Genomic DNA, 16,131 nt, shown 5'->3' with positions numbered 1-16,131 from the left:
GCCACATCTGGAGTATTGTGTCCAGTTTTGGTCCCCCCAATACAGAAAGGATGTGGACAAATTGAAGAGAGTCCAGCGGACAGCAATGAAAATGATTAAGGGGCTGGGGCACATGACTTATGAGGAGAGGCTGAGGGAATGGATGAATGGACTATAAGGTGGAGAGAAAGCTGGCTAGATAGTCGGGCTCAACGGGTAGTGATCAATGGCTCCATGTCTAGTTGGCAGCCAGTATCAAATGGAGTGCCCCAAGGGTCGGTCCTGGGGCTGGTTTTGTTCAATATCTTCATTAATGATCTCTAGGATGGTGTGAATTGCACCCTCAGCAAGTTTGCAGATGACACTAAACTGGGAGGAGTGGTAGATATGCTGGGGGGTAGGGATAGCATACAGAGGGACCTAGACAAATTAGAGGATTGGGCCAAAAGAAATCTGATGAGGTTCAACAAGGACAAGTGCAGAGTCCTGCACTTAGGACGGAAGAATCCCATGCACTGCTACAGACTAGGGACCGAATGGCTAGGCAGCAGTTCTGCAGAAAAGGACCTAGGGGTTACAGTGGATGACAAGCTGGATATGAGTCAACAGTGTGCCCTTGTTGCCAAGAAGGCTAATGGCATTTTGGGCTGTATAAGTAGGGACATTGCCAGCAGATTGAGGGATGTGATCATTTCCCTCTATTCGACATTGGTGAGGCCTCATCTGGAGTACTGCGTCCAGTTTTGGGCTCCACACTACAAGAAGGATGTGGAAAAACTGGAAAGAGTCCAGCGGAGGGCAACAAAAATGATTAGGGGGCTGGAGCACATGACTTATGAGGAGAGGCTGAGGGAACTGGGTTTATTTAGTCTGTGGAAGAGAAGAGTGGGGGGGCGGGGGGTTGATAGCAGCCTTCAACTACCTGAAGGAGAGTTCCAAAGAGGATGGAGCTTGACTGTTCTCAGTGGAGGCAGATGACAGAAGAAGGAGAAATGGTCTCAAGTTGCAGTGGGGGAGGTCTAGGCTGGATATTAGGGAAAACTATTTCACTAGGAGGGTGGTGAAGCACTGGAATGGGTTACCTAGGGAGTGGTGAATTCTCCATCCTTAGAGGTTTTTAAGGTCTGGCTTGACAAAGCCCTGGCTGGGATGATTTAGTTGGGGTTGGTCCTGCTTTGAGCAGAGGGTTGGACTAGATGACCTCCTGAGATCTCTTCCAACCCTATGATTCTATGATATGCCACTCACACTGCAGACATTTATGAGATTGTTGTGAAACATGTATAAATCCTGTGGTAGTTTACAGGCAGATGATATTTTGAGCTTTAGAGAGACTAGGTGGATGAAGTAATATATTTTATTGGATCAACTTCTATGGGTGAAAGACAAGCTTTTGAGTTTATGCTCTTCTTCAGCTCTGTGTTAGCTCGAAAGCTTGTCTTTCTCACCAAGTTGGACCAATAAAAGATATTACCTGACCCACCTAGTCTCTCTAATATCCTGGGATCAACATGGCTACAGCAACACTGTATACAATTTTGGTCTTTATTACTTTCGGGCTAGATCCAAAAAGGTTGGTTGGACTGAGAGGTTCAACGGCTAACGTTTAGGTGTCCTGCCACCTAGTGGAATCCAAACCAGCCCCAAGTTAGGCTCCCAGGCTCCCAATACAGTGCATGAGGAGAATTAGGTGCCTAAGAATGGGATTCACAAAAGCCAGTAAGTTGAGCAGGGAGTCTCCTCAGCTATCCAGTAGAAAATTCTGAGGGGAGGGATGTCGCTTAAGCCCCATCCATCAAAGGGAGTTAAGTGCCTAACTCTGGACTGCATGCAGATACCTGCCTCATCTCAGGATTCCCAGCCATGAACCCTCTCTTGAGTTAGGTGTCCAAATCAGATCAGTCAATTCTTTAATGCAAAAAAATAAACCCCAAAGTGGTCCCCTATCCCCTTATATCTATAGCCATGAGCAGCAGGTGGAGCCCCACTTCGGAGAGGCTCCACCCCTTTCATCTCTGCCTCCTGTGGCCCGAGGAGCCTCAGGCCAGCCGGAGCCCCGAGCCTCCCCGCTACCTGCTAAGAGGAGCCCCCAGGCTGGTTGGAGCCCCAGAAGCCGTGCCTCCCCTTTGCAGATCCCAAGCTGCCCTGCGAAAATTCAAAAGCTCTTCTCTTCTTCTCTCTTCCAGAATAAGAACCTGAGCTTTTGCTATGCCCCAAGTAGGTTCTGGGATGGTTGAGGAGGCAATATGTGTTACTCAGCACTCCGGGTTTATCAGTAATCTCCCTGAAGTCCAGGGAGATTACTAATGAACCCAGGAAGCTGAATAGCACATACTGCCTCCTCAGCCGCCCCAGAACCTACATGGGGCATAATAAAAAGCAAAAATTTCCCCCGTGCAACCCGCCAAACCCACAACCGGGGTCCCACGGCGGCAGCTGCACTAGGGAAGGCCTATTATACCTGCTGCCCGTGTCTGTATCCCAATAATTAAAACACTCACTGAAGATGTGGGAAACTTCAGATCCCTGCTCTGCCTGATTGGGAGCAGGGACTTGAACTAGATCAGACTGTCTAGATAAGTGCTCGAATTTCCAGGCTATAGCATAGCGTATTCTCAGTGTTTCCTGTTGGAGCTGTTCATCTTTGTATAAAATATTTAAATAGTCATTGGGCCAGAGAGAGTGTGACTCTCTAGCCCGGTGATTAGAGTATTCACCTGGAAGATCCAGGTTCCTGCTCCTATAAATATTTAAATATTTTATAGAAAGAGGAAGTGAGTGAGATAGGTGGGGAATGCCTAGTCTGAAGATCTGCTGAGCTGTTTGGCAGTGTCAGGACTTTGCTTTGTGCATGCATACCAGCGGAAATTTAGATACCTACACAATTTAGGCAGCATCCTGGAGTTTTTATATAATTGGACATAGGCACCTAAAGTTAGTTCCCTTTGTAGAACTAACCCTTAGTTTCCTGTCCTTTGTTATGATCAGATTCCATTGTTGGTTGCAAGACTGTGTGTAGTCATTACAGGGAAAAGGGGAAGGCAGAACATTAAAAGTTACTGATAATTCTAAGAAGAAGATGAGAAATTCAATTTTCTAAGAAGATTTTCCAAACCAAGTTACTATACTAACTCAGCATGTTAAAGCAATGCTATTGTTTCAGTATCCTGCCCAGTTTTATACATGCTTGCAAAAGAAGTTATGCCTTAAAGGCTTTCATGCACATTGATTAACAATAAAAATTGTGTAACTTAGAAGCCTTTAAAAAGAAAGCTGTGAATTGTTTCTGGTTGTGTTAATGACAAGAGGGATTGCGAGTTTATACAACTAAATAATTGCTACAGATGTGTTTTTGAATAATGTTCTATTAATGTAAAATTAGTCTCTTTTCCTAACCCATGTTCCCAATTCTACTTGAAAGAAAATGGTTTTGCTAAATGATGAACCTTTAAATTGTAAACCTCAGATGAACAAAATATCTGTATATGAATTGAATTTAAAGAGAATTCATTTCCTGTATCTAATACCACATAAATGTATTATTTCTATTGTGGTTTGACCCTGGGCTCCTTCTTAATAATCATCTTGATGGAGCGTAGTATATTACAGAGATATCCTTATAGTACTTTGGGTGGGAAGTCCAGAGTAAGGAGGAAGAGGGGGAAAGGTCTCATATTTATTATTTTTCTACCTGTATTGGATGTACAAAGTCAAACTAGACGATAAATATCTGGAACATTATTTAACATTAATCTGGGTCTTGGTGGAGATCAGAAACATCTGGAGCATTATTAAATGTTGAGTGTAATAAAGGTGCAAAGAGGTAATGTAGAATGCTGCCAATTGTGTCATTCTATGGTATTACATTACATAGCCAAAGAGAGCTTTATAGTCAGATCAGGGCCAGAGTGAGTCAGAAATGACATATGGCTCAGGAAAAAAAATGACAAGAATAAACTAAGCTTACTTGCTGGAAGAAAGCCAGATGCATTTTCTGAGCTGTATTGGCAAAGGCCAACATTGTTAAATACCAAGAAAAGTTACTGAAACACAAGGCAGTGGTTAGTGAAACTGGTTTGAGAGATTGAGGCATATTATATAGGTATCATGGCCCTACATCTCTGCTGTATTGAGAATGTTTTATACTGTACTATCAGCAGCCCAAGAGCAAGCATAGCTATCCACAGGAGGATTAACCAGTGTTAAAATGGTTGATCTAATGGTCCCTTCTAGACCTTAAAAATCTGTGAATCACTCTAGCATAAAGGGGAACCTCTGGTGACATAGAGCTGGTATAGTGGCTCTTAAATCATTCCATTCCCTGTGGCTAGCATAGGGGACATGGCTGGGGGATGAGGGACATGACCATCATGTCTCTGAGACCTCTGGTGATTGCTGTCCAAAGTAATCATCCACTGGGGCCATTGGTGGCTAGTGTCAGTTCAACCAGATTTTAGGGTATGCTAAGGGCCCAGCCTGGTGCACAACTGGCCTCCTGCCTCCTGAACTGTACTGTTTGCTCCTCAGCCATAGTCCAGGAGAGCTGGCAAATGTGTTATGTTTACCTAGCGTAGGTTTCCTTTAATGTAACTGCTTTTCAGTAATGTGTCTACTTACATTTCTTTCAGAACTTCTAAGAAAAAAATATTCAGTCATTTAAAAATAATACCAAACTAGTGGGTCAATAGTCTATAAGGCATTCCATGGGCTTGCAGCCAAATCCATCCTAAATTCTGCATCCTGGGGACCACCTTGGTCCCTTTTTGGGTCATCAGACCATGCTGCTTATAGACCAAAGGGCCTGGAATTTACAACTTGGAATGTCTGGACCAGACCTCCAAAATGAATTCAGAGTAGAGATGAGTGGCTAACATCTGAGGGGGTAAGCAAGATGTATAATATAGATAATTCTTTTAAGATGCTGAATATGAAATTCTCATAAGCACTCCTGACCAGGGCTAAAAGGATTTGCATGTGGTCAGTCAATCAGTGCTCCGTCAATCAATAAACTGTGATTGGAAAGAACGTAAATGTGGAAAGCAGCCCTCTACAGGAAAGCCATAAAGCTCCAGCATCTTTGGGTATATCTACCCAGGGATAACAGACCCATGGCTGGTCCGGTTTAGCTGACTTGGTTTCACGGGGCTAATAAAAGCTGTGTAGATTCTTGCAGGGTCCCAGACTAATGTCTATACAGCAACTTTTCAGTCCAGAGCCTGATCCCCATGAGCCCAAGTCAGCTGACCAGGGGCAGCTGTGGAGTTTTTCTCGCTGGGTAGAAGTAATCTTTATTTCTATCCTCCTTGTGTATTTTTGGGATAACAGTTTATATCACTTTCCCCCTGAAATACCATCCATATAATATTTTCACTGAAGTCTTGCAAGATCTTATTTCTAGGAGAATGGGACTTAGCCTAAGGGACACTGAGGCCCTGGACTGACTCAAGTTCTTTCCGCAGCCTGAACATGACATCTCTGTGTCATGTCCTGTCTCTACAAATTTTAATTTTAGAAGGTTTTATTTTTTATATGATCACATAGCTGTGAAGCTAACCTACACTAATCGATGCAAACAAAACCACCAAGCACCAGGATACTGTTCCTGCATATGAAACTAAAAGGGGTACATCCACAAGGTGCTGCTTTTACTTATCCCTCATGATACGCTTACTGAGAAATTGCTGTGCTGCCATATAATACCTGTTTTCATGAAGCCAGTCTGACAGCAAGTTATGCCCTTTCACTTTAGGACTGAGTTCAACAGAAATTAAATGCAGACATTGACACAACAGAACGTTATGGATTTGGCTTTTTTATTCAACTGAGCTATTTATCAGGAAACTTAACTGGCTAGTAGAGCCATTTGAGGCTGTATCTGTTTGTAATCCTATGAGAGGAACAATCCACCCTCATCCCATCTTTTCGCAAGCCTTTATGTTGAACTTGTGGACAAATACTATCTTTCTACAGTCACATAACTCATTTTTTAAACAAAAGCATTTCCTGGATTAATTTATATCTATGCAGTATCTGCAGTTCACCAGCTCAGGGCCTAAACCTTACTCAGAAAGTCAATTTTTTTCTTTAACATATTCTGCCTCATCTGATGCTCTGGAGAGAGAGGAAGAGTTATTTCTTTATCCTGGGTCAATGTATTTAACTTTTAATTTTACTTTTTCTTACTGCTTTAGGACTTTCCTTATCTGATCAACAGCAGACTAGCTGTTAGTCCCAAAAGCCTATTATTTCTCACATCTATGACAGTTGGTTTCCCCTGAGCATGCTTACTGAAGTCCAGTTGGTGCCTCTGCCTTTTACTGCTTCTCAGGAAGGCCTTTGGTAGGCCATTGACTTCAGTGGAGTCACTCCTGCTCTATAGTGACATGGAAGAAGCATCAGGTCTCTCATCTCTACATTTCTTTATATTGGTCTTTCTCTTACAATACTCTCTTGCCTGAGGGTATTTAAAATGTTTCCTTTTTGTTATGCAACAATATTTGTTTCAGCAAAGAAAGATGCTCGGAATACCATAATCTTTCCCCCCAAAAACAGTGTTTAGAGCCCTATGTACAAAGAACTATGATTGTCATTTCTAGCATCTGTTTGTTAAAGTCATTCCTTCAAAGTAGTGATATGCACAGTTCACTGGGGATGACTACTCTTTTTTTCTTAGCATACATATTTTAATTGGTAGTCACGATCCTAAACAGCTATTAAGTTCCAGTATCTGATTGCTGAACAGAGGTTGTATTACTTGCTTTTTATAATGACTTCCAGAAGAAAGGTCCAATAATTGGGCCCTTATTCACCAGAAATGTCCCACTATAATCAGCAGGATTTTCACATAACCAAGAGCAATAGGATTGGGCCCCAATTAATTTCTAGAACATGATACACCTCTACCCCCGATATAACTCGACCCGATATAACACGAATTCGGATATAACGCGGTAAAGCAGCGTTCCGGGGGGGCGGGGCTGCGCACTCCGGTGGATCAAAGCAAGTTCGATATAACGTGGTTTCACCTATAACGAGGTAAGATTTTTTGGCTCCTGAGGACAGCGTTATATCGAGGTAGAGGTGTAATGCTTTATATAGTGTTACAAAAGGGGCTGATTGTTGGGATAGCCTTCGAGAGCTCTTCCACTCAGTTCCCCGAGAACTCAGTTCAACTCTGGTCTCATCACTCAGGTTCCTTTAATGGAATTTGATGTAGTAACCCAAATTTCTGCACCAAGAGGTGGTGGTGTGAAGCTAATGATCTAGACTTTCCTAGTAAGCCATGCACCTACAGCAGGGGCCAGGAGCAGCTTCGATACGTGTTTAACCAGTTGCAGTGAATCAGAAGAAGCTGAAGAAAAAAAGCTGTAGGTAGTTTTGGCTTGTGGGTCTAGGTTGGTCCCTGGAAGACGCTGAGTCGCCTCTTGACCCAGAGCGGAGGTGCTGGGCCTAAGGATTCTCCAAGAGTGGGTTGCTTTCGTGCTCTTTGTTCCCAGCCATGCTTTAAAAATCTAGAGTCTAGTACATTTGTATCCTGATTCTGTCATTGATTTTTGCTGCGATCAGGAAAACTGAGGTGCAAGACTCCGAAAATCTGCCACCGTTTGGCGGTGAGGCAATGATAGTTAACCTTTTAAGGCATTGTGATTCGATATCATGTTTCCTCAGTACAACTCTGTCTCTCCTAGTCCTTTCTATTAGTTTAAGTGTGAAGATAATTATATGTTTCTCCAAATTTTAAATGGCTTATGTCTATTGGTGAAAGTGAAGAAAAATGGTTTGTTATGCTGGAATTCAGTCTTCAGGATTCTGTCCACCAATATTGGACTCACAGAGCCATATATATTAATGTTTTTGTGGGGCGTGAAGTGTGATCTGTATGCAGTAAACATAACAAAATGACACCTACATATTAGCACCTATGAAGGGGTTAAACTGCGTACAACAATGCAAAAAGTGGGATTAGCAGTCCTTGCTACCACATAGGGGAACTGTGCTAGTCCATCTGTTCTGGACTGAACATTAATTGTTGGTGAAATGTCAGAAACTGAAAGCCCTGAGGTCAAATTCCCATCTCATTTAACGTGTATGCAACTTGGTTTGAATTAAGTGGGGTTGTACTCATGAAGTGAGAGTAAGATCTAGTCCACATATTTACACTAATAGCATAAAAGTGACTGCTTGCCTACTGCTTTCCTCACCGTGCCCTTGTGCAGTGTTTCACAGTTGTTCAAGGCACATGTGCTAAGGAGTATTTAAATTGACTTCTTTCATAAGGCAGGACCTGCGCAAGAAGAGGTCTTTAAATTTTCTCAGGTGCTAAACTGTGGAAAGGAAATTACAAAAAAATAAAAGGCAAAAATTGTGAAGATTGGTTCAAGGAGTATGCTGTATTAATTGTTATAGGACAGAGAGAGAGAGTGATTTGCCTTGCATTACCTATAAATATGCTCACAGCCAGCCATGTGCATTATGTTGGATCATGTCTGATGTATACATGTAACACACAAGTCAAAAGCATTGGGTTAGGACTCTTATGGACCTCAGACATTTGGGATGGACTTGTCTGACTTGGGGAAGTATGAAATATACTGCCCTTGTATGAGTATGAGGGAAAGAGAGAATGTTACTCCTTTGAGTGACTTCTCTTATTAAGTATCCAACATATTATTTACTGTCTCACCATTAAGGGAGTTCTCCTTTGGCTTGGGCAGTAAAAGCTTCTGGTTTTGGTTCTGAAAGACCCTTCTAAGATCCCATGAGGCCCATGCGGTTTGTTTGTATCAAAGAATGTGGGTTGTCACAACACCTTTCTTGCCTCAGATGTTTGCAAACTTGTTCAGAAACAATCTTCTGCATGTGCAAAAAAAAGTATTAGTATTTATTTGAAGTTACAAATTACAGCGGGCTGCACCCTTTCTTTGCCCTGCGTGACTACCCCATTGGCTAAAACAAACAAAAGAATGCTAAAAGACTATCCATGAATAGAACCATGCTTATCGCTCAGCCTGCTCCCTCCTTAGTAGTCTGAGAAAAAGAGAGAGAAAAGATGGCTTTGCAACATGGCCAGAAGTTTTACAAATCTGGTCACTGGTGGGTCAGGGAGAGCAAATTCTAAAACCAAGGACCCCTCACTATGTCAGCAGTTTCCTCTCATTTATTCCATGAATACTCCATCTCAGGTGGCTCTGCTGATCTCGTCTATGACCATATGTCACGGAGAAAGACAATCTCTCAGGTGTCCAGGTCCCAAACCATTTAAGGCATTTATAATTTAAAACTGACACCTCAAGTTCTACTCAGGAGCTTATTGAAAGCCAATGAATATTATGGTGCACCAGTTTAATGTGCTCCCAAGGTGCAACTCAGTAAATAGATCACAGCATTCTGCACTTGCTTCAACTTCTAAATACTCCCAAAATGTAATCCCTCATAGAATGTATGATAGCAATCTAATCTTAAGGTGACAAAGGCCTGGATAATTGTGTTAAGGTCAATATCAGAGAGAAAAAGTTGGAACTTGTCTTGCCAGATGTAGATGGAGAAAGTGCTGTTTCATGTGGGGGAGGGAGAGAGGAGAGAGCAATACCAACCATGTACCACCTTGATGTATTTTTCTATTCTGCAAGGCAGTGATGGTGCAGTATGAAATCCTAGACAAAATAGAAACTATGCATTACTTCTGTTGACAAACTTAAAGTCCCATTTGGCTAATGTTAACAGGAGCTACACGTGTAACCAAAGGAGAATATATGCTTACATGGAGCAGTAGTTACAGAAGCATTCATTTAATATTGTTACAAATTACTGTTGATTTTTATGAGTGATAGGAGAGCAGTTTGCAGATGAACTACTGTATAGAGGAAGAAATGCTGTTGAGTTTAAGAAGGAATACTTTGAGCCTTTGGCAGTTTTGTAAATGTTTTTCATTACAAATAAGAAGTTTAACATTATACATTAAAAGCTTGTGTATTTAAACCTTTATGGTTCATACCACTTTAGGTAGAATTACAGTAAATTGCCACACTTTATTTCTGTAATTATCTTGTAAAAGTGCCAGTTGATATTGTCCTGAAGTTTATGTTCAGCACACATTAACACCAGTCATATTTTGGACAGCTTGTATAAGCTCAATTTGATTGTCTCTTAGGGAAATAAAATTGTTTAAAAAAGACATCTCAATTAAAAAGATCTAGGAATTACGTACTTTTTGAATAATTAAATGAACTACAGAGAAGAGAAGGATGATAATCAGCTCACATATAGTGTGATTATAACAATCTGCAGAATCATTTCTTGTATTAATACATTTTTCTGGGATTATATGTAATTATGAAACTTTTTTTTTTTAATCTCTGTAGGAGCTTGGAAGTAACAGCCCTCCGCAGAGGAATTGGAAGGGAATTGCAATTGCACTGCTGGTGATTCTAGTTGTATGTTCACTCATCACTATGTCTGTCATTCTTTTAACCCCAGGTAATCTCTCTCTCTCTCTCTCTTTCTCTCTCTCTCTCTCTCTATATATATAAAAAATGTAATTTCTTACTGAAGACATTTTGATTCATAATGTAATCTTGAAAATGACTTATAAGTATAACATTAATTCTTGTCTTTGCGCATTTTACTTCTGACTACTTGAATTTCAGTATCCAAAGCAGGCACAGAATGACCTAATTGATGCAAACCTGCCATTATACACCCACTCAAAATCCCCCTTGGCTTCAGTATATGTGAAATTAATTAAAGTCATGCGTGGTTGCCTCCTAGTGTATTTTCAGATCCCTTGGTATATATAGAAAACTTGGTTTTAAAATGTGCTAATACTGAACATGAAATGTTTATATCCAGCCACATCAGTGTATATGTGTCTCTCACTCTCATATATACACAATAAATCAGAGAGAATTGAAGCTGTTTATTTAACAACTGATTTGCAAAAATAATATGAATATGCCTATTAATCAAGTCCTGGACAATGTAAGTTACTACCCATGGAGGGTTTGATTTTGCTGCAAGTTCTCTTTATTCTAATTTATCCAAGAAATATTTTTAGAAGAAATCCTTTTTCTGTTGGGATAGCAAACATTTAAACAGGGATAGAAGCCCAGATAGAAGGCAACATATGTTGCAAAGAAAAGAAAAATATCATTGATTTCTCCCAATCAGACAGAGGTTATTTAAAATAAGTGAACTGAGAAGCATATATCAGTGGTAAATATTGGTCTGAAAATATTCTGTATTGGAAATGTTATTCATTTGGTTTGTATTTGAATGTGCTTTTTAAATTGCATAGCCTTGGAATTTGCAAACCATTGATGAAGCTATATATTTTCCTGATTAATTTTCACTCAGTTGCATTTGTATATTTTTTGCATAATTATCTAGTATACTTTATGAATCAATATGTATATAATCAATAATTAGATGTTACGAATTCATTTGTATATTTTAGTACTTGAGGTTTAGGTTAATTCAGCATTAATTGAATCATCACACTGGAAAGCTTAGATATGATGGACCAAATTTAAGTTAGACTCCTAACAACCCTGTTAGTCTTCCTTAGCCTATGGTTATGTTGATGTAATTTATGCACTATGGAGCTGGAAGAAAGTGTAAACAGGTTGTGAAAAATTCCTATAGCTCATAACCAAGGGACAAGTAGAGGTGCTATCTGGGCAAGTAAAAGAGTCAGATTATCTGGCCACTGGAAAAGGGCTACAAAGTAGGCAGAGAATGGGCTGAATGATAGCAGGCACAGAAGCTCAGAGCTGCTTCTCAGACAGGGAGGTGGCCAGATTGTATGGGAAAGGAGCAAAGAGGATGAGGCTGCCACTTGGGAGGAAAGGTGGCTGAACAGAGCATGCTGGAGTGCTAGACTGTGCTGCTTTCCCTGTATTATGGAGATATCCACTATGTACACCCAAGGCTGGGAGGCTTGTGGCCGCCACGCTCAAGAGAAAACGCAGGATAGTGGTGGTTGGTGACTCCCTTCTAAAGGGGGCAGAGGGCCTGAGCTGGCATCCCAGGAGATGTGGTGCCTGCCAGGGGCCCATATCTGAGATGTTATGGAAAGATTGCTGAGGATCATCTGGCCCTCAGACTATTACCCCATGCTGCTCACTCAAGTGGGCAATAATGATACTGAAAGATATGACGCTGAACAGATCAGAAGTGACTCTTGGAGTAAGGGCGAAAGAGTGGGGGCACAGGTGGTGTTCTCTTTGATCTTTCCAGTCAAGAGTAGGGGTCCTGGCAGAGAGAGACATATTCTGGAGGTGAATGTATGGCTGCACAACTATTGTTGCCAATAGGGCTTTGTCTTCCTTGACTATGGGATCCTGTTCCAAGTAGAGATGGGGTCCACCTTTCAAGGATGGGGAAGAGTATCTTAAGATTCAGACTGGCTAACCTAGTGAGGCGGGCTTTAAACTAGGTTTGATGGGGCAGGAGACAAATGCCCACAGATAAGTCCAAAACATGGAAATCTAGGTGAAGGGTAGGAATCTGTGGGGAACATGAGAAATTGCAGCATGGACAAAGGAGAGACAAGGAGGAATATAGAGTAGAAATCTAATAATCATCTTAGATGTCTGTATACTAGTGCAAGGAGTATGAGGAATAAACAGGCAGAACTAAAAATACTAGTGAATAATCACAAATGTAATATAATTGGCATCACAAAAAATTGGTGGGATAATTCACAACTGAAATATTGGTACAGAAGTGCTCAGGAAGGACAGGCAGGGAGAAAAGGGAGGAGGTGTTTCCTTGTATATAAAACAAGTATAAGTATATGTTTGCACTGAGGTTGGGATAGAAGTGGGAGGCAGACCTGTTGAAAGTCTCTGGGTAAGATATATGGGATAGAAAACAAGGGTGATGTCATGGTAAGGTGTCTCCTATAAACCACCTACCCAGGAAGACATGGATGAGACTTTTTTAAAACAACTAACATAATCATCCAAAGCACAGGACTTGGTGCAGATGGGGGGCTTCAACTATCCAGACATCTTTGGGAAAATAAGATAGCAGGGCACAAATTATTCAACAAGTTCTTGGAATGCATTGGAGACAACTTTTTATTATAGCAGGTGGAGAAAACGACTAGGAAAGAGGCGATTCTGACAAACAGGGAGGAACTAGTTGAGAATCTGAAGGTGGAAGGCAGCTAGCTTGGGTGAAAGTGATCGTGAAATGATGAGGTTCATGATTATAAAGAATGGTAGAAGGGAAAACAGCAGAATAAAGACAGTGCACTTCAAGAGGGCAGACTTTAGCAAACTCAGAGAATGGGTAGGCAAGATCCCATGGGAAGCAAGCAAAGGGAAAAAAGAATTCAGGAGAGTTGGCATTTATTTAAAGAGACACTATTAAGGGCACAAGAGCAAACTATCCTAATGCATAGGAAAGATGGGAAGTATGGGAAGAGGCCACTCTAGTTTAACCATGAGATCTTCAATGACCTGAAACTCAAAAAAAAAAAAAAAAAGGCGTACAAGAAGTAGAAACTAGGTCAAATTACAAAAGGATAAATATAAAAAAAACCCCAAAACATAAACATGTAGGAACATAATTAGAAAGGCCAAGGCATAAAATGAGCTCAATCTATCTAGGGACATAAAGGGTAAACAAGAAATGTATTTGTAAAATTCTGAGATGCAAGAGGAAGACCAGTGACAGGATAGGCCCCATTACTAAATGAGGAGGGAAAGGGAGTAACAGAAAATGCAACAATGGCCGAAGTGTTTGTTTTCACCAAAAAGGTTAGCAATGATTGGATGACTAATACAGTGAACATCTGTGTGAATGGGTTAGGATCTGAGGCTAAACTAGGAAAAGAACAGGTTAAGAATGATTTAGACAAGTTAGATGTCTTCAAGTCAGCAGGGCCTGATAAAATACCTCCTAGAATACTTAAGGAATTGGATGAAGCAATCTCTGAGCCATTAACGATTATGTTTGAGAACTCATGGAAGATGGAAGAGATCCCAGAGGACTGGAAAAGGGCAAATATAGTACCTATCTATAAACAGGGGAATAAGGACAACCCAGGAAATTATAGACCAGTCATCTTAATTTAGGTACCCAGAAAGATAATGGAGCAAATAATCAAACAATCAATTTGTAAGCACCTAGAAGAAAATAGAGCAATAAATAACAGTCAACATGGATTTGTCAAGAACAAATAATGCCAAACAATCTAATATCTTTCTTTGGTGGGGTAACACACCTTTTAGATGGGGGAAAGCAGTAGATGTGATATATCTTGACTTTAGTAAGGCTTTTGCTACTATCTCACATAACCGTCTCATAAACAAACTAGAGAAATCTAGCCTAGATAAACCTACTGTAAGTTGGGTGCACAACTGGCTGGAAAATCATGGTCAAACTAGTTATTAATAGTTCACAAACATGCTGGAAGAGCATATTGAGTGGGGTCTCACAAGGATCTGTGCTAGTATGATTCTGTTCAATAACTTCTTAAATGATTTAGAAAATGGCATAGAGAGTACACTTCTAAAGATTGTGGATGATACCAAGCTGTGAGGGGTGCAAGTGCTTTGGAGGGCAAGATTAGAATAAATAGGATGAAATTCAGTAAGGAAAAATGCAAAGTTCTACACTTAGGAAGGAATAATCAGTTGCCCAAATACAAAATGGGAAATGACTGCCTAGGAAAGAATACTGCAAAAAAGGATCTGGGGGTTATAGTGGATCCCAAACTAAATATGGATCAACGGTGTAATACTTTTGCAAAAAAATAAAGGTGAACATCATCCTGTGATGTATTAGTGGGAGTGTTTTAAGCAAGACATGAGAAGTAATTCCTCCAGTATTCTCAGCACTGCTAAGGCCTCAGCTGCAGTATTGTATCCAGTTCTGGACAGCATGCTTCAGGAAAGATGTGGACCAATTGGAAAAAGTCCAGAGGAGAGCAACAAAAATGATTGAAGGTCTAAAAAATGTCACCTGTGAGGAAAGATTGAAAAAACAACAACTGGATATGTTTAGTCTAGAGAAGAGAAGACTGGGGGGAGGGGGACATCGTATTCTTGAAGTATATAAAATTTGTTATGAAGTGAAGGGTGATAAATTGTTCTCCTCAACCACTGAGTACGGGACAAGAAGTAATGGGCTTAAATTGCAGCAAGGGAGATTTAGGTTAGACTTTAGGAAAAACTTCCTAACTGTAAGAATAGTTAAGCAGAAAGAAATTACCTAAGGAGGTTGTGGAATCTCTGTCATTAGAGATTTTTAAGAATAGGGTTTGATAAACACCTGTCAGGGATGGTCTACATAATACTTAGTCCTACCATAGTGCAGGGGACTGGACTAGATGACCTATCAAGGTTCCTTCCACTCCTACATTTCTATGATTTCTATGTATGCTTGGCTGATATGCAGTGCAGAGCACTAAAGACAGTGATCAAAAGCGATCATTTGGTTGTCATCCATTTGGAACATATTGCAAAAGATGAGTTGGGCTGATCTAACCCCAGTTAGAGGGGAGCAGATTCTTCAGGGGATCAAGAAAGGTAAATTTGGGAACATGTATGTCATGATAGACCCAAAGCCACCTTAGTGACTGAAGTATATTTCTTTCTTTTCAAAGAGAGGATTTCTTGTTTGAGGGGATGGCAAAAGCTAGAAAGAATTATGCTGAAACTTAAAGCAATTAAAATCACTTCTGGCCCTTATGTTTGAAAACCTATTGTTAACAGTGGCAAATTTGAAGAAGTATTTCAAAGTCTTCAGAGGCAAAGATTTAAAAAAAAAAACAAAAAAAACCCTCTACAACACATGGACTAGCATTATGTTATGTCTCCCCTTACACTGGTTTTTGCCAACAGTTCAAGACAATACTGGTTTTCACTTGTGTGACATCTCAGTTGCTATGATAGCTCTAAGAAACTTCCCAGTTTGCTCTGCAAGGATCTAGGACTGGAAAAAAAAGGATTTTATGCAGGTCAGGAATGAAGGACATAAAGAAAGCTTTGAGAGGAAGCTTGCATCACAACTGCCTGGTGTCTCCAGGGGCGGCTCTATGTATTTTGCCGCCCCAAGCACGGCAGTGAGGCAGCCTTCAGCGGCATGCCTGCTGGAGGTCTGCCGGTAATGCGGATTCGGCGGCATGCCTGCGGGAGGTCCGCC

At 40.8% G+C, this 16,131-nt stretch overlaps 1 protein-coding gene across 2 annotated transcripts in view; it reads left to right on the top strand.

Moving 5' to 3' along the window:
* DPP10 (dipeptidyl peptidase like 10) overlaps positions 1-16,131 on the top strand; it is a 427,130-nt gene that overhangs the window by 99,428 nt on the left and 311,571 nt on the right. For both annotated transcript variants that reach the window (XM_026647418.1, XM_026647420.1), the window contains exon 2: positions 10,341-10,455. In XM_026647418.1, the coding sequence (XP_026503203.1) occupies positions 10,341-10,455 (115 nt within the window). The remainder of the gene's footprint in view (positions 1-10,340; positions 10,456-16,131) is intronic.

Source organism: Terrapene carolina, unplaced genomic scaffold (genome assembly GCF_002925995.2).
Source record: "Terrapene carolina triunguis isolate 2854851 unplaced genomic scaffold, T_m_triunguis-2.0 Scaffold62, whole genome shotgun sequence".
Classification (NCBI taxonomy): Eukaryota; Metazoa; Chordata; order Testudines; family Emydidae; genus Terrapene; species Terrapene triunguis.
Note: the sequence above shows the minus strand (reverse complement) of the source record. Positions and strands in the feature narration are given on the sequence as shown.